Source organism: Pteronotus mesoamericanus, unplaced genomic scaffold (assembly GCF_021234165.1).
Source record: "Pteronotus mesoamericanus isolate MK-2021 breed Mesoamerican mustached bat unplaced genomic scaffold, CSHL_Meso_final scaffold_167, whole genome shotgun sequence".
In the NCBI taxonomy this organism is placed as follows: Eukaryota; Metazoa; Chordata; class Mammalia; order Chiroptera; family Mormoopidae; genus Pteronotus; species Pteronotus mesoamericanus.
This window is the reverse complement of record NW_026555308.1, coordinates 46,348,477-46,368,229: the sequence shown is the minus strand read 5'-3', so window position 1 is coordinate 46,368,229 and position 19,753 is coordinate 46,348,477. Positions and strand designations below refer to the sequence as shown.

The 19,753-nt window shown below is 35.0% G+C and overlaps 1 protein-coding gene across 13 annotated transcripts in view; it reads left to right on the top strand.

Moving 5' to 3' along the window:
• The window catches only part of PAM (peptidylglycine alpha-amidating monooxygenase), a 281,694-nt gene that overhangs the window by 211,705 nt on the left and 50,236 nt on the right, over window positions 1-19,753 (top strand). For all 13 annotated transcript variants that reach the window (XM_054590011.1, XM_054590022.1, XM_054590021.1 and 10 more), the window contains 7 exons: window positions 271-319; window positions 1,649-1,716; window positions 3,006-3,086; window positions 3,372-3,448; window positions 3,771-3,874; window positions 9,964-10,148; window positions 12,960-13,025. In XM_054590011.1, the coding sequence (XP_054445986.1) occupies window positions 271-319; window positions 1,649-1,716; window positions 3,006-3,086; window positions 3,372-3,448; window positions 3,771-3,874; window positions 9,964-10,148; window positions 12,960-13,025 (630 nt within the window). The remainder of the gene's footprint in view (window positions 1-270; window positions 320-1,648; window positions 1,717-3,005; window positions 3,087-3,371; window positions 3,449-3,770; window positions 3,875-9,963; window positions 10,149-12,959; window positions 13,026-19,753) is intronic.

Here is a 19,753-nt window from a genome sequence, read left to right as displayed (position 1 = left end):
CCAGTATGTCTACAGGAAAGCAGATAACTGGTCCGTTTGGTATGTCAAGAAAAAAAGCCACAGTGCTTCAAGTGATAGTTTTTCTTGTTGCAGTTGTGATACATTGGAGATCAACTCTATTCAAGAGAATGAAAGTACTCTAAATTTTAAAGCACCATACAAATGAAACATAGTTTTTGTTAGTATTGAGTTATAATCATTTAAAATTTAATATTTTGAAATTCATTTTGCATGTTTTCATATTTAAGATGTGTATTTTGTGTGTTTCAGATAATCACAAGGACTGTTCTGGTGTGTCCTTACACCTCACACGCTTGCCGTAAGTACTTCTTGTTATCTTAGCTAAGTGAAAACTTTTGAGATCTTTGAGAACTTAAAAATGGAAAATCCACAGTATTAGTCATCTATTGTTGTCTAATAAATAACCCTAAATTTAGTGGCTTAAAACAACAATTACTTACCGTCGTCTGTGGGTCAGGAATCTGGGGACAGCTTAGCTGTGGCTGGTGGTCTCACTCTTTGCCAGTGTTTCAGTCATGTGGGAGCTCGGCCAAGGAGAAGCCACCTCCAAAATCCCTCCCATGCTGTTGGCAGGATTCAGTTCCTCGCAGGCTGTCATCTGGAGAACTTCCTCATGTCCTTGCTCTGTGGGCTCGGAGCAGGGCAGCTCATGCCATGGCAGCTGGCTTCCTTCACAGCCAGTAGGGGAAAAAGCACGAGAGCGCATGCCAGGTAGCAGCCCCAGTCATTTTCATAGCCCAGCCTCATAAGTTACTAAATAATATGTGGCTGATAGGCAAAGAAAATAGTTGGCCACAAATTTTCATAGTCTGACTCCTGTGAAAAAATAAGATCATTTTTTCCATATTCTGTTTGTTAGAAATAACATATTACTCGATCTAGTTGCTAGGTCAACCTACACTCAAGGGAAGAGGATTAGACAAGGGCATGAATGTCAGAACTAGGAATCACCGGGAGGTATATTAGTCAGTGATCTCCAGAGAAAATGAACCAATAGGATGTTTATACGTCTACATATACATATACATGTACATGTACATGTACATATACATATACACACACATACACATATACGAGAGAGATTGGGATTGACTTACTTGAAGGAAATTGGCTCACATGATTGTGGGGGCTGGCAGGTCTGAAAGCTGACAGGCTGGCTAGCAGGTGGAAAACTCTGGCAGGAGTCAATGATGCAGCCTTGGGCCCAAAGGCAACCTAGAAGCAGAATTCCTTCCTTTTCATGGGACCTCATTCTTTTCGCTGAAGAGACCTATCCACGTAGTGGACAGTAATCTGTTTTACTCATAGTCAATTATTTAAATAGTAATCATATCTAAAAAAACACCTTCACAGCAACATCCAACCAAACCAATGGTCCCTGTAGCCTGGCCAAGTTGACACAATTAACCATCCCAGGAACCATTTAGGTACTGCCCTCCACATTCTCCATGCCATAAAAATGGGTATTAAACTATTTGCTTAATAATTTTAAAAAGAACAAATTCTACCTCTCTTTCATGTTCTTTTGTTTTAATTTTCACATGAATCATATTTTATAGACCAATATGTTGAAGTATGGATAATTTTCCAAGGCAATAGTTGAGATAAATATTACTGTTTCCTGCAGACAGCCCTTAATTGCTGGCATGTACCTTCTGATGTCTGTTGACACTGTTATACCAGCAGGACAGAAAGGTGAGTGATGATCTCAGTGTTTGCCATTGCCTCATCGCCTGGCTTAGAAGAATGGATTTAGTCTGTAGGTTTTATAAACTTTTAAAATAACCAGTATTTTTGAGTCCCTGAAAAATAAACCAATTCCTTATTTCCTTGGACTTAAAATAGAGTTTTACATGATTCCAAATCAGTACTTTATTATTTTCCACTATTTTATTGAGATGATAAGAGTTGAGGCCCATGGGTAGGTAGGTAGTGGGTTTTACAAATTAAAGAATAAATCTTCAGTATTTTACTAATCAGTCATCCATTCTTTAGATGCCAAAGACAAACCTAATAACATACTGTGGCATAAATTACTACAGAGGATATCAGATTCAAAATCAAGCAACTAGTAAGTTTCTTGAACTTAAAATATTGGGTTTATTTCCCCCTTGTAAAACGGAGACTCCTAAATTTACAAGAAGCTACTGGAATAAGTAATTTTATCATAGTTTTTGATCTCCTGATGAAAATGCAGTGTTAAATGTTTTTTATTTGTTTTACTGGGAACACCTTACAGCTAATGACAAGTATGGTCTTATTGTAACTGTTCATTGGCATAATATAAAAAACATTCATTGAATTGCTACGATTTGTTAGACTGTAAGGAAGGAAAAGTATATGAAATGGTCCTTTCTCAGCAGGAACTTGTGAATCAAGTTATCTTAAATGTTTGCAATCAATTTTTCAAAAATCCTGTTTTAAAAATAAAAAACAGGCCCTGGTTGCGTAGCTCAGTTGGTTGGAGTGTTGTCCTCATGCACCAGGGTTGCTGGTTCCATCCCTGGCTGGGCCACCTGCGTGCATCAACCGCTGAATGCGTGGATGGGGGAACAGCAAGTGGATGTTTCTCTCTCTCTCTCTGTCCCCCGCCCATCCTCTTTCTCTCTCTAAAATCAATAAATAAAAAATTGTTTAAATATAAAATAAAAAACAATTTTTAAGTGTTTCAACCTTGTAAATACCATGATAAAGGTAACAATTTAAGCCACTGTTTTCACTGAGAGGATATTTTGATCTGGCCGTAGTCATTTTGTCTATGAATGATATAAAATGTGAGAACGAGGGGATCTTAACTCATTCTAGTCAAGTGGCTGGCACATAATAAGTGCTTACTGTCGGCTGAGTACGTGAGTGAGTGTTTACTTCATAAGAAAACCATCATCCCTAGCAGCTTGTGAATACCCTATACATACTTTTAGACAAGGATGATGTCATTTTCCAGCTGAATAGTGACTTTTTTTCTATGTTTTTATTTCTAACAGTGGTGAATTCGGACATTTCATGCCATTATAAAAAATATCCAATGCACGTCTTTGCCTATAGAGTTCACACTCATCATTTAGGTAAGAACTTTAATCGATCTGTTAAATTATAAATATTTGCCATTGTGCTTACTAATGCTAAAAATGTAACATGCAAATTGTTTGACATTAAATCTGTTTCCATGAAAATGATTTTGCTCAGTACTTTGAAAGTCAGTATTTTTTTATCATTTGTTTTCATTAAAACACCTAGCATTTTGGGTTCTGAAAATATTCAGATTTTATTTTGAAATAGGAAAATAAATAGTGCTTTCTATTTTTGAACACTTTGTTGTATCCTATGATTATTATTTGTGTTCATTTCAGGTAAGGTAGTAAGTGGATACAGAGTAAGAAATGGACAGTGGACACTGATTGGACGCCAGAGCCCTCAGCTGCCACAGGTGTGTAGACTAGTTTAATTTTGAGAGAAAAAAAAAATATTAAGCAGCAGATAGTAACTTTAAAGGCTCTTGTGAATTTCTCCAGGATCTAAATATCTCTAAAATTGCCTTTACTGTGCATATACTTTTTTACAGCTTCCAACTTGGTGGGTTTTTTTAATCAGTTCTCTCAATATTTCTAAGCACAGTGGTGGAGGTGGCAGTGGCGGTGGTGTCTCCTCAGTTTCTACCCAGAGCGCTCCAAGCCTCATGTTATTAAAATATGTGGTTCTAGACTTTATTGGTAAATGTTAATGAATCTTTATGTTTGACTTCTTGGCAGGCTTTCTACCCTGTGGAACACCCTGTAGACGTTAGTTTTGGTGACATATTGGCAGCAAGATGTGTATTCACTGGTGAAGGCAGGACAGAAGCCACACACATTGGGTATGATTCTACAGATGTCACTATTTAAAAAAGCTTTTATTGGGACAAGACATGATTATAGGTGACAGTTTTCTTTGTGAAGGAACTGTGCATTTTTCCCTATCATGAACAATGACAACAAAGTATAGCATGTTACCATTTTAGAACTGATTGATCTGGATAAACTGTGCTTATTTTTTTATGCTTCATTTCTTCCTGCTTATTCAAGACCAATATCATGCATCTACATATTATGGTTACCACAGGAGTTTCTAATATTCATCTTAATAAAGAAAAATATAGTGATTATAAATTCTTTTTTCCTTAAGTGTCCTTTTGCCCTGTGTTCAAACTTAGACAAGTAGATGTTTTCCACACTTGGTAGTGCACAGGAATTACTCAGAACCATGAGGTTTTTTTCTTCCTGTTAAAACTTCTATATATTCAATAGTTTCCAGATTAGTCTGCCAAATGAAAATAATAATATTCAGTACTTTGCAAAAGAAAGTGTCAGACTTTTAAATAATTTTCAGAATATTGAACCCTTCTTGAAATAAGTATATTTTTTAACACTAAGTAAAATTTTCAAAGCGCTATGAACTCTTTCAAAAAAGTTTTGCCAAAATTAAAAATGAAGGGTAAAACCTCTTATCATATTTTTTTGTTAGAAGGAACCAAGGAGCCTTTTTTGCATGCTAAACTAGGTTATAAAATATTTACTGACGCCGCCTGGAAGCTGGAATTTTAAACCATTTATCTTTTGATCAGTGAGAAGTTAAGAGAAAGCAGGCATCTGAAAATATGCATTAGATGCACTGAAGATGATTCTTACTGATGACAGCCCCAGGTGCTGGTTGTCAAGGGAAAAAGAAGAGGTACTGATATAGGTAGAAGAAAATGAAGACGCTTGAGATGGTGAAATAGGACTTTTTAAGTTACTCTAAAAGTGTTTTTATATTAATAGGCACCAATTTTAGGGCTAAAGATAAAATTAAATTTTTAATTATTAATTTATATTAAACAAGGAGCTTTCAACACCTTTGATTTTGAATAAATTTGATAAATTTTGGAAGTACGCTTGAGGAAAGCAATACAATTATTAAATTACTTAAAATGGTAATAGTAAAAAATGGGTTGACAAAGCAACATAATTAGATTTGAGGAGTCTGACAGTTCACTTCTTACCAGTCTTTAAATACCTGAAGCAATATGATTCGGAGGGTATTGATCAGCTGTTCTCTGATTTATGTTAATGTAGTGCCCCAGGAACTTAAATGCCATTGGTTATTTTATTGACCTTTGTAACAGGTAAACTAAATAGTAAAAATAATCTTTTCAACACATTCTGTGCATTAGTCAACAAGTTTAAATGTGGAATTAGTAGACTGCTTTGCTTAGATGTTCCTTTACAATTCAGTGGTGAGGTGGGGGTCTTGTAATATTGGTCAGATTCTGTCCATCGAGTATTCTCTGTGAGGCAATAGCAACCATAGGAATGAATGACGTGATAGTGCCAGAATGCAAGGCCAGAGTTTCTGGAGGCTCTCATAGTTTCATGAGTTCAGAATAATTCTGTCTGTTTTACAAATGTGCATTTTGCTTTAAGATAATACCCTAAAAGGACTATACTAATCTATCTTTTTGTAAAGCTCATGTGGGCCAAAGGCAATGCCATTAAATGAAATAAAGATAGGAAATTAAGTTATTGGGTAAGTCCATTGTCCCATATTTAATTAATATTAAAGAAGCAATTTTCTTTCGGTGGGATGATAAACTCGTAAGACAAGTTTGAATAAATACAAATATGAATAAAATTCTCATAATGATGCCTAATACTCCTATAACACAAAATATCTTTTTAGTCTTAGAAAGGTAATAGCCCCAGTGCATCTGTGTGTTGTAAAGTAATGGATACCCCTTCCATACTATGGAATCATGGTGGGAATGTAACCAGTAAAAAAAGTAGTATTTTATGGTGTTTATTAAATTAAATGATACTCTGTAAATTTCCTCTCCCTCTTTTCCCACCTATTCCCCAACCCAGGGGTCCCAAACCCCTGGGCCATGGGCCATGGACCAGTACCAGTCCCGGTCGGGGCCTTTTTAGGAACAGGGCCTCACAGCCTGAGGCAAGCTTGAATGTAATGCACTTGAATCACCCCCAAACCATCTCTCCTCCTGTCCCCCTCCCTGGTCCATGGAAAAATTGTCTTCCACAAAACTGGTCCCTGGTGCCAAAAAGGTTGGGGACCACTGCCCCAACCCATTTGTTAGAACCATGAACATGAAGCCAATTTAGGTATATCCCACCTGTCTCCAAAGGTAGTTTGGGATTGGGCGATTCCCTCTCCACGCACTAGGCAGACTATCAGCTTCACGTTTTTAACCTTATTCTGTAGCCACCTGGAAACTAAGTTCTACAGGGAAATTGTATCATGAGTGGCCTACTAGGAAGGTGTTCAGTTGAGTGATTCTTCTATCCAATCCAAGCTAATCTCTGTATACAACTGGCAACTTCAGGGCTGGGGACAATGTTGCTTAGAACAATCATATTTAACAAATAAAAAGCACTTTAAAAATAGGGAGTGATTTTTTGATTCCAGGGATTTACCTCAAATATAACCATTAAAAAATAGGTGGGTTTAAGACAAGACATTAATAAGTATACTTAATGGTAACATTTTTAAATCCAGATATATTATATTTCTTTTTAAATAGCAAATGTGAATAGTATAACTTAGACAAAGTTATACCAATGTAGTATTAATTAATCTATGAGAAAGCAATATTTTGTGCCTGACTGCATTACATATTTTATATTCAACCTGATACCTAAATTCATTTCAAATGTTTATTTAAGTTTAAACAAAAATTAATTGTCTCCCAATTAAGCTAATTAAGTGAGCTAATTTGTCTAGAATTTATATGCTAAATTTAAAATTAATTTTTGAGAATTGGTTAGTTTTTTTAGTCATATTATTCATTTGGAACCAGTTATTTCATGTATATATGAGAATATCTCATGAATATTCATTCACACTAACCACAGCACTTTAATCGGCATTTAAAAATGTATTATATGCGAAGATAAAATTATATGATCAATAACTTCTTAATGTATAAGTTTAAAAGCATCGTGAAACCTCTTAGAAAACAAAAGTTTTGTAAAATAACTTCTTTTAAAATTTTCATATTTCTTTCCAAAGTCAGTAGTACCCATCATTGCTTATTTTTAAGCCTCACATTTGTTGAATGTAAGGGACAGGGACTAGGGATGGGGAAATCATTAAAGTGCAGTTTCACTGAAACATAGTCATGGTGTGTGCACAATAATATTTGGGGGTTTTTAAGTGATGCATTTCAGAATACTGGATACTTTCTTGAATATCTATTTTATATCTTTATCTATTATATATCTTTATAACATGAAATAATTTATTTTTATAGAAACTCTCATAAAGCCTGGATGGATGGATTGATGGATGAGTCAGATGATAAATCGATAGATAGATAGATAGCTAGATAGATAGAAATATTTTTCAGAAATGCTGTAGATAATTAAGTTTGCAAAATTGACCTTACTCGGCATTATGATATATATCAGAGCTAACAGTGTATACCATAATAATTTGTGAACATTTATTGAGACAGATTATTCATTCTTTCATCATTCAACAAGTGTTTATTGAAAGTTTACTATTTCCAGTCTCACCACCCTTTGTCAGATTTAAAGCTAGCTGATCTAAAGAAGTAGTTTTCTCGTAAGCACTTTATTATGCAAGCAGGTGAAAGAAATGCACTACTGTCATTTGGGAATGTAGGTGATGCCCTCAGAAGTCACTGAGAGAATCACACGAGAGTTCAGGAATGTTTAAAGGGCCACTCAGAGGAGTCAGGGCAGATGTATGAACACAGTCTCCCTCCACATTTTCTCATGTTAATAATTATTCACTTTCACAGAGGTGAATTACAGAGTTGTTCTCTATGGAAAATAAGGGCAGGTGTGTCAGAATTCTCAATTAGGAATACTGAAAGCAATTTGTCTAGTTAAAGTCACGTTTGGGATTTTTTTGTGGTTTTCTGTTTGAGTTAAAGAAAGATGAGTATGAAATAAATTAGGCGGATTGTGACACTAAAAATGATTTGAGACCTAACATATTTAGAATAAGATGGCTGCTCAGTCAGATAGGAGCTGAGAGTTACCTTGACTACAAGTTTAATTACAAATGGAAAGGAATAAAATATGACCTTTTTTCAGCTCTTGAGTGAAATTTTCTTTGGGATAAAGATTCTTAAATTATTTGATCAACTCAGTTTTGTATCAGAATCAATACCTTAAATGAACTACAACAGTGAGTGGATTAGGCTGTATCACAAAATCACATGTTTAGAGAAGACATGGGCACTGTGCTCCCAAACAGATAAAAGAGGGAAGGATCTGTCTGTAGATTAATTGCAAGTTTTATTTACTATTCCATAAACTTATTAATTTTTGTTCTTAATTTAAGAAGCTAATATAGTTATTCTGCTTTCCTTCTCTGCCAGATGATTGAAGGTTTTTAAGCTGGAACCACAACTTAAATTTCTTTTCCCCATTTCTCTCTTGACCTCTACATTTCTCTTCATTTTGGACAGTGGAGGGAGGGTAATAGGATGGGAATCTCTGGCTTATTACTTTGCTCTCAGCCATTCCTTTTCTAGCACTTAATTTTCTGACCAACTCCAAGGCTGTTAAAATGTAATTCTTAGGAATGGTGTTTTGACACCTAAAGATATGTGTAGAGAACAGGTGTTTGTTTGGGATTGTACTTCCACATTTGCTTATATTTCACAGGACAGACAATAACACTGACAGGTATCAGATTCAGAGATTGAAAAGCCAAATTATTTTTAAAGCATAAACAGAGCTTCGCATGGCAGAGGCTCATTCCTATGATCTCTCAGGGGCTCTCCATTTTCAGAGCTGAGAGAGACCACATCTCTGTTTGGAAAAGATTTTTATTTTTTCCCTTTCCTTGCTGATGTCATTAGCGTTGCTATGGAGAGGAAGTGAGTGCTGCATGACATTGCTGGAAAAACCAACACTGACGTGTTTCTGTACAGCAAATAGTCCACTGCATAACTTGACTTTTATTCGTATAGGCTTGCTAAAAATTGTCAGAATTAATACCAAAAATGAAATGTTCCTTTGCCCAACCTCCCTTGGTACATAAAATTTTGTGGTGGCGTACCTACATAATTCCTTCCTAATAATAGTGAAGAGAATGAAAAATACAGTAACCCATGTGAATCAAGGAATAAAAAACGTTTTGTAAACGTCTAGACATTTTTATATTACTGGAAACATTTTTCTTGGAAATGTCCATCCCACTGTTGTAAAATCTATTTTTAACATTGAGTCATTCAGTTGTACAGCACGATCCCATTCAGGTCTGAGCCCTTAGAAGAGGTTAGGGCTGATTTCCTTTTGTACCATCCCTGAAGCCCTCTCTTTTTCTCTGCTGTGTAAGCCAAGGTGCCAAGTCGTATATCGGGGATATAGTTTTGATGTCTTAAAATCAACACATGATTCGTTAATCATCTGACCGTGAGGAAGGAGGCAGTAACCAAAAACAACTTCCCACACTCAGAGTGAAATGGAAAAAGCCATTTTAAAGACTTGTAAATAATAAATGACAATTGTGTTGAAATGTTTTGAATTTGAGTGTTAATAAGTAAATAATTGAGATTTTTCCATGAGAAAAGTACTTTGCCTGATCTCTGAGTTTTAGCAAATGGAAGAAAAACTAAAGAATAAGAGGATTATTTAGAAGAGGAAAAGCAGTTATCTCACTGCTGCTTAAATGCCATTTCCATCTGCGATATTTGGTGATATCCACGGAGTGACTGCAGACGGATACCGTACTCTATTATAAGTGGAGCTATGCCTTTGACAATGTGCTTTTGGTATTGAAAACTGTGAAGGGTTTTAATGAAAGCCATAAAATAAATGCACAGTATTTCCACCTTTGAATCCATTGCTGGCAGATTTACTGGTGGCATTTTTCTTGCATTAGGATGTGTTTTATGTGACTGGCTGATTTGTTGTGTCTACTTTTTTCTGCCTGCAGTGGCACATCTAATGATGAAATGTGCAACTTATACATTATGTATTACATGGAAGCCAAGCATGCGGTTTCTTTCATGACCTGTACACAAAATGTAGCTCCAGATATGTTCAGAGCCATACCACCAGAGGCCAATATTCCAATTCCCGTGAAGCCAGATATGGTTATGATGCACGGACATCACAAAGGTAAAATTGGTGTAATTTAAAGTAATACATGATTTTGTATTTTCTATTTCCTGATGTGTCTCACTTGACTATATGATTAATTTTTAAAATCATCTTTCTTCTGTCAAACAATCACATGTGCCCCCATAATCTAATTCCCCCTTTACCTTCTTTTATACCCTACCTTCCCCCCTGACATGACGCCATCAAAAGAGTTAAAGTGAAAAATCTCAACTAGTGATGCAAGATCAGTTTGGGGACCAATTCCATAAATGTAGATCTTTCTTCATTTAATTCATGTTTTCTCGTTTCCCCATTTCATTCCTCCCATACCCAGTAATGAGTTATGCAATTTATGAACATATACACCATGTTCTAAAGAGTGCTACAGTTTGCCAATGAAAATGGTTATCATCTCCAACTGTACCCTAAATCATCTGTTTAATGGGCCTTGTCAAGCACAGAACAATTCTTGATTTATTAGGCATTACTGGTCTTGGCCTTTTTTGTCTCATTCTCAGAATTGTTGCGAAATGGTCATAATGATTTTCATTTCTTTGTTTTAGAATTGCAAAACCTTTACCCTGTTTTGTTGAATAAAGTATGTTGAGACTTTAGCAAGATCAGTCTTAAAATTCCATAGCAACTTATTCTTTCTAGTGTAAACTTTATGAAAGAAGTTAGCATGGCAGTCAGGTAATTTATTAAGATCTTAAGAGAGATCAAGTTCCAATCAAGATGGAGATGTAGGAAGGTATGCCTTGTTTCCTCGTACAAAGACAAAAAGAATTATACCTAAATCTCAAAACAAATAACACCCAGAACTGTCAGAAAATCGTAATGTTTGGAAATCCAACACCCAAGGATTTAAAGAAACATAGGGTAGGAGAGGCACAGATGGGGTGGAGAGGTGACGTGCCACACAGTGTGGCATGAAGAGGTGGTGGCAGCAGCGGAACAGTCCCACATTCATGTGTGGTAGATAAAAGTCAGGAGGGATACCTTAGGAGCTACCGATCCCAGCCCCATGCCAGACCGCACAGCCCAGGGTTCCTGTGCCAGAAAGATAAGTCCCTATAACTACTGGCTGTAAAAACCTGTGGGGGTTGGGGTGGCAGAAGAAACTACCAGATATTCAGGAAACTTCTCTTAAAGGGCCCTCGTGGTCTTAAAACATATGAAAGTGCACCCACTCTAGGAATCACCACCAGGGCAACAGCTGGAAGGGCACCAGTCATATATGGGGAGTGGGTAAAATGACTGGAAATAAGGCGAGTGTTGGGCAAGCCCCTGGGAGCCAGGCAGAGGCACAGTCCCCTCTCCAAATCCTCCCTCCACACAGCCACTAAGTGGTGAATTGAGTTACCCCATCCTTGCAGTTGCCTAAGGCTCCGCCCACATAATTTACAGATGCCTTTTCCACAACAAGCCATGCTACTAAGACAGGGAGTCAAAACGGCTCTACCTAACACACAGGAACAAATGCAGAGAGATTGCCAAATTGAAGAGGCAAAAAAAAAAAAAAAAAAAAAGGCTCAAATTAAAGACCAGAACAAAATTCCAGAAAAAGAACTGAACAAAGTGGAGATAGCCAACCTATCAGATGCAGAGTTCAAAACACTAATGATCAGGATGCTCAGAGGACTCATTGAGCATGGCAAAAAATTAAAGAAATGAAGTTTACACTAAGTGAAATAAAGAAAAATCTACAGGGAACCTATAGTGAGGGCAAGGAAACAGTGATTCAAATTTGGAACATACGGAAGAAATAAACCAGAACCAGAAATGCAACCAGAAAGAAGAAACAAGAATTCCAAACAATGAGGATAGTATACGACGACTCTGGGACATCTCCAAATGTACCAGCATCTGAATCTTAGGGATGCTAGAAGGAGATGAGGAAGAGGAAGAAATTGAAAACTTGAAAAAATAATGAAAAAAAAATCCCTCATTTGGTGAAGGAAATACACATAGAAGTTCAGGAAGCACAGAGTCCCAAACAAGTTGGACCCAAAGAGAGTCACACCAACACACATCATAATTAAAATGCCAAAGGTTAAAGATAAAGAGAGTACCTTAAAAGCAGCAAGAGAAAAGCGGAGAGTTACCTACAAAGGAATTCCCATGAGACTATCAGCTGATTTCTCAAAAGAAACTTTGCAGGCAAGAAGGGAAAATAACCAGAACAGGAACAGAATCATAGGTATAGAGATCATTTGGAGGGTTATCCACTGGGAGGGGGAAGGGAAAAAATGGGGGCAAAGATACAGGGTTCAAAAAGCATAATTGGTTGGTGCAAGAGACAGGGAGATGCTAAAAATAGTATAGGAAATGGAGAAACCAAAGAACTTACATACATGACCCACGGACATGAACAAACGAGGGAGATTGCTGGAGGGAAGGGAGGTACTGGGCAGAAGGGGGTCGGGGGGGAAAAATTGGGACAACTATAATAGCATAATCAATAAAAGGTATTTTAAAAGATCCTAATGTATTTAAAGAATGTGCTTTAAAATATTATTAAAATAGCCTTAAAATACTAGTAAATTCACTTTTAAAAACAGATACGAGCAGTTTTATTATTGCATGTTTAAAACTACTGAAAGGGTACTTGACCTAGTTATTAAGTCAGAAGTCTGGTGATTGTCGGTTACACTATAGTGTTTTTGTGAATTTAGAGCACTTCTAACATATAAATTCTTAATGCTGTTACTATAACGGAACACAAGACACTGAATAATATTTTTATGTTGATGGCATATTTCCAATAAACTCTATAAAGCATGTAATAAATACTACAAATTTATGCCCAGTTTCTTTGATCCTTTACAGAAACAGAAAACAAAGATAAGGCTTCCTTACTCCAGCAGCCAAAACAAGAAGAAGTGTTAGAACAGGGTATGTATGTTTACTTCTGTAAAAAGACCTATAAAGATATTCGTTATCAAAATAGACAACCACATTTTAAAGCTATTAAGATGTTTTATGTTTTTATCAGCCTCCAACCTTATATATTGCTGTGTTTATATAATACATAATTCATGAGAAAATGGTCAATTGTTGCACTTTACCATTGCAAGTAAATCTCATCAGTGTAATTTAGTTTATTAGAGTCTTCTGTCTTTGTTTTAGTTTGCTTAGTACTGTAATCTTTACACATAATGCAGATATAATCATTGGAAATAACTAGTGGTCTGCTTTTCAAATCTAATGACTTTTACCATTTAAATTCCTATATATTTAGTATTGTGTATTCATTAACTACATTTGAGAGTTAACAAAAGAAATTAAGAATTAAACTCACATCTTACCTCTCTTAAATCATTCTCTGCTTTCAGTAAGGTAGGAGGGATTCTTGTTTTATGAATTTGTAGTTTTGTGTTAAGTTGCTATCTGATGACTTAAAAAAGCATCATTATTCCTGTGTTTTATTTATTTGAAGTGGTACTCCTTGATGCTTGTATGTCAAATACTGCATGTGCTGGCACTGAAAAATTGCTGTACTGAATCTTCATTTATTGCCCGTTGTTTGGAAGATAGTGCTTCATGTTAGGTGTTGGAGAATGTTATTAAGTTGTTTTTGGCCCAGATATGATGTATTTACAACGTTAGTTTAATGTTAATGCAAACACTTCCACTGGCAACATAAAATGTACAGGAAAGAGACAGGATTTTTCTATTAACAGTACTTAGATATTTCTGACTCTTTGGATTTTGTAAACCACTATTGGAATTCTTCAAAATGTATTCTATTAAATCAAAACTATCACTCTTGCACTAATAGTATTTTCAAAATTAAAGTATCCAGACTTTTAAAAGGAAAAAAATGCACTTTAAAAGGGGTATAGGGTAAACTGTAATATAAAAGTTTTTAAATTATGTGGAGTATGTTCCATAACATCTAACAAGTAGCGTTAAGTTATTTCTATTTTTATGTTAAATCAAATAAGGGACATGATTTTTATGGTGAATAGTTTGTACAAAATTATTATACTAAACTATTGTATATGATTTAAAATAGTTAAATTTATCAACCCTATATATATATTTCTAAGGTGATCAATAATTGCAGCCCAAATAAAGTAACATTATTTACTATAATTGTACTGAAATTTAATCAGACTTAAAATGAATTACTTTGGCATTGCACCAGCTTGAATGTACGCTTTTGAAATAATTTGAGTCATCTTAGAATACCATTTCCAAATACCAACATTTGTGATACAGTTTGGAATGAGAACACCATTTAGGAGCTATTTATTGTAAAATAGTAAGTGGCTATGGAAACTGAGGGTAGATTGTGTTTTCTTTCTTAATTTAGTTGAGTTGACCAAGGGATACGTTGAAACCTCTGAAAGACTAGAAACCTAGGACAGAGGAACCTTAATTTGTAAATTTAATGTTATTTTCAAATAATAAGATTTAGGGAGTGTCATATATGACTGCAAATCATATCCTTTAAAACACTTTTATATTTTGTCATTCATTTATTTACCCTTATGTGTTTGATAGCATATAGTAGTAGAAGTTTAAATATACCCAAAGTCTTAGTGGTTCTAGAAAAGAATTCTATGAAAACATAAGAAATCATTTTCCTGTAGTTACTGTTTTCCTCTATTAAGGAATAAATATGCTATAAAGTGATTTCACTTGGGAAATAAGAAAACATTATCCTGAGTCAATTTTCATACTGAAGAAAGTAGGCTATAGTATTTTATAGGTTGAAATTAATAGGTCTATCAGAATGTCACCTCCTAGGTTATATAAAAACAAATACCTCACCAATGACCAGTGTAATCTGTGTATTATTCTGCTGGTCTTCAGGGACCACTGGTCTAGAATTTAAAGAGAACTATAGAAGTATACTAAATAAGTGTTTAGTCCATTTGATTTGCTAATGAGATTAATCTATCTCCTTGCAATCAATACACAGGACAAATCTACTTATTACTGAGAGAGTATCCGGTTCTTCTCATAGACGTTTTTGCACAAATGTCTATTTGTATTCATTCCCTCGAGAGTTAAATCGACCAAGTAGCTAATAGGAGGGCTGTAATTATTCATATAAATTGTACCATGTATACAAGTTTTTTAAGTAAGCCCTCAAACTTAACCCTTTGCTCTTTTTTTGTGTTCAAGCCAAAATAATTTATGTTCTAAATAATCACCCAGATTGTACTGATTCTTTAAATATTTTAAATCCCCCAAAAGTAAAACCCTTGAATTATTTCAGTTGTCCTAGCCACAAGCTAACAAACAGCATCTGTGTTGGTCACACAGAAGATGTCAGACCTCCACTGGAGAAAGAACGGTTGAGGGGCAGGAAGAGAAAGACCCAACCAGACATCAGAGGACATGAGTCAAAAGGCCGACACTGTACTATCAGCACCTTAATAATTGAGATAGTTCTACGTGGGTGAATCGAATAAAATTTTTTTACTTCATATTTTAAAACATTGGAAAGCAGATAGAAGGAATAAAAGTGACAATATATAATAAACATTATGTCAAAAAGAATGGACCTTTATTGAGGTATTAAAAAAGAGAGAAATACTCACGTTTCCTAAGGGGAAAAAAAGAAATGTAGCTGTCCCTCAAATGGACAGGAAGTAGTAGGTACGTCTAACATGGATAAAAAACATTCAAAGCAAACCAATTGTCTATGTAACACAGATTTATCAAATACTCTGTTTCCCCAGGAGCAGTATAAGTATTTTATTTCCTTTGAAATTCTTATCACTAGAATTGCTAACTATTAATTTTTGCCAGAATATTAATTTTGATTGAAAATTAACTGGAGTTTGAAAGAAATATCTGAGTTGTGCAAATCCATGTAGCTCAGCCTATGCCTACTCACAATACAGTAACCTTCTGCAGTATCCTTGTCTACATCTGCTCCCCCTAGAACAAAATTTGTATAAAAGCAAGTATATCTCAGATTCTGTCTCAAGTGATGCAATCATGGAGACACCAGAAGAACCTCATTATATGACAGCTGTACCTGTCAGCTGTTTGGATCATGTAACATTTTAATGAGGCTTTAAGTAAGTTTGCTGGAATTTTTTAAAAATAATACTTGACTGATTTTTAAAATAATATTCATTATAGAAGATACGGAAATTACAGGAAAGTATGAAGAAGCAAATAAAAATCATACAAAATCTCTAGAAATACGGGTATTTATATACATTTGTGTATCAAATATATTACCCATCTATGCACATTATTTTAACAGTATTTAAATCATAATGTGTACACAGTTTTATCCTCTTTTTAACAGTATTATTTCTTGACTATTTACTCCAACTGTAAAAGTATTGGTTAGCACAATTTTTTTAATTTTTATTAATTTTATTTTTCAATTACAGTTTATTTTCAATATTATTTTGTATTGGTTTCAGGTGTACAGCATAGTGGTTAGACAATCATATACTTCATAAAGTGTTCCCCATGATATTTCCAGTACCCACCTGGTACCATACATAGTTATTACAGCGTTATTGCCTGTATTTTCTATGCCGTGCTTTATATCCCCATGACTATTTTGTAACTGCCAATTTTTACCGCTCAATCCCTTCACCTTTTCACGCTGCCCTTCAACCCCCACCCCGCTCTGTCAACCGTCAGTCTGTTGTATGTGTCTATGAGTCTGTTTCTATTTTGTTTGTTCATTCCTATTGTTCTTTAGATTCCACATGTAAAGGAAATCATATGGTATTTGTCCTTCTCTGACTGGCTTATTTTACTTAGAATAATATCATCTAGGTCCGTCTATGTTATTGCAAATAGCATAGCTAAACAAAAATGAATTACCATTGACATGTTTTATCAAATGGTAAGATTGCATTCTTTTTAATGACCAGGTAATAGTCCATAGTGTAAATGTACCACTGTTTTTATCCACTCATCTACTGAGGGATACTTGAGCTGCTTCCATACCTTGGCTATTGTAAATAACACTGTAATGAACATAGTGGTAAATATATTTTTTTCAAATTAGTGTTTCGAGTTTCATGAGACATACCCATAAGTGGAATTGCTGTGTCACAAGGCAATTTCGTTTTTAATTTTTTGAGGGCCTTCCGTACTATTTTCCATAGAGGCTGCAGCAGTCTGTGTTTCCACCAACAATGCACAAATGTTCCCCTTTCTCCACATCCTCACCAGCACTTGTTGTTTATAGATTTATTGATGATAGCTGTACTTACAGGTGTGAGGTGATATCTCTTTGTGGTTTTAATTTGCATTTCTCTGAGGATTAGTGACAGCGAGCATCTTTCACACCTCTGTTGGCCATCTGTATGTCCTCTTTGGAGAAGTGCTGTATTTTGCCGTGTATAATGTCTACCCACAATTTTGGCCCAAACTTTAAGGAAAAAAAACCTTTCATTTAAATTTTTTAATTCAATTTTATTTATATTTAGATACTTGTTTTTTGTATTATAAAGGAATTTTAGCATTTTTTAACATTTTATGGTACAACAAATTTTATATAACAAATAATTATAAAACACAAAAACAGACACAAAGTATTTCAGATCCTTCCAATGTATAACGCACATCCTTATATATCCCCTAAAAAATTTGGGCAAAAAAGTGCACATTATACACGGCAAAATATGGTATCTCTGCCCATTTTTTAATTGGATTGTCTGTGGAGTTTTTTGATTTTGAGTTTTATGAGTTCCTTATAAATTTTGGATATTAACCCCTTCTCATATGTATCATTGGTGAATATCTCCTCCCGTTCAGTAGATGGGCAAGTGCAATTTTTAATGGCTGCATAATATCCCTGCCCAAACTCTTTTGAAAAATAACCTTTTTGCCTATAGGTGAGCTTATCTGTAAATGACTTGATTATGCCTGCCTGCCTTCCTGCAGAATGCAGGAATATTGCAGGAATTTTGAATATTAATGAATATTCAAAACAAACTAAAATGTCCCCATTTTTTTAAAACATTATAAGTAAAGAATTATCTCTGTATGTAATAAGTACAGTAAGCTAAACAATGAAACCCAAGTAGACATTGATTCTGGGTGGAGAAAAGTGAATCCTAGGAGACTACACAGAATGAGGACAATAGTGTTGCATTTTCCAGAGCAGACACGCACACACATACCCCTCACTTGTGTGTAAATTGTTGGCCCTTTTAGGAAACTAAAGCATGTTTTGTATGTTCCCTTTATTTTTTATCCATTATGATTTCTTATATATGAGCTTTGTATCAACACTATTTGGGCAAGGAATATGGGCTGAAACTAAGAGGCTTGCTTAGCGGCTGCATTGAAGAGTTCTGACTTTGATTGTTTCTCCTCTTTAAAATTCAGAGTAAAGTTGTAGCATTGAAGTTTAGATCAGTTGTGTTGGGAAGATTTGCTGTATTAAAAAAAACTCAAGGCAGAATTGAAAGTCTAGTTCTATAATACCAGTATGTCCTTCTTACTGAACATTAACACTCTGGACAGCATCTCTTTTTCTGCAGAAAGGGCCTTTTACATGTTTTATTCAGTTTGCTTCAAACTCCCCTCATTGTAGTCTTTGTGCTCTCAGATAATCAATCTTTCTACTCAAAGGTCAACATGAGCTACTATATTCGCAAGGCAGGGAAAATATGGCAAAAACACAATTTGTTGAGGGAAAACACTTCATGACCCCAGATACTTAAAGGTCTTCAGATACCTTCTGTGAAACAGTTATTTCATAGTGGTTTTATGCTAAACAAAAATGAATTACCATTGACATGTTTTATCAAATAAGCAGAATCAAGGAAATGTGCTAAAATGACAGTAGCCTTCAGTAGATATCATTAAAGTAACAGTTGGTAAACTATGGGAACAGTGAAACAAAGGCTAGGCTTAGTAGCTAAAATTTCTGTTTCTTTGCTTTGTTCAAAACGGAATACACCCTTTATTTCTTAACAAAGTACAAATGACTTTAGTAGCATCATCTTAGCTAATTCCAAGCACTCTCAATGCCACTTTGCTGTTTTAAAGAAAATACAATTCTTATTTGGATTCCCATTCACTACAAATTTATGGGTTTGTTATGATTGATGAGCAGCTCACAAGTCTTTATTTATTGAACTCATCTATCAAACACAATACTATATCCCCTCCTCCCCTCAAGGCTCTGGGAGCTGGGTGAATGCTGCTTTGAATTGGTTTCCTAATAACAGAATAGGCAGATGTGAATGATCATTTATCACATGGTTGGGCTTTCCAATATAGATCTGTGTGCTTGGTAGTTGCAAAAGCCTCTTCTAATTTCTCCTTTTTAAAATATTTGTCTCATTTTCTTTTTTTAAAAAAGTTGTTTGTGATTGTTTTCAATCAGGTGAGTCCTGTAAGATGAAGAAAAGGTTCCCTTTATTTTTGAACCCTGAGCTGTTCATTGTTTTATTTCTCTAAGGCTAGGAGGTTATTGTTGTGGGTTAGTAATAAGTAAACAGTCAATAAACCAAATAGATTTTAACCAGAAGGGAAAGTCAGCTTTGACTGAGTCATAAAACAAAACATTAAAATCTAAAAAGAAGTGCTTTCTTTTTTTATTTCTCATACTCTTCTCATTAATAAGTTGTGTTACAAGGTTGTAATCTCATTAGATTGGGGTTGACGTAGTTTGTCAG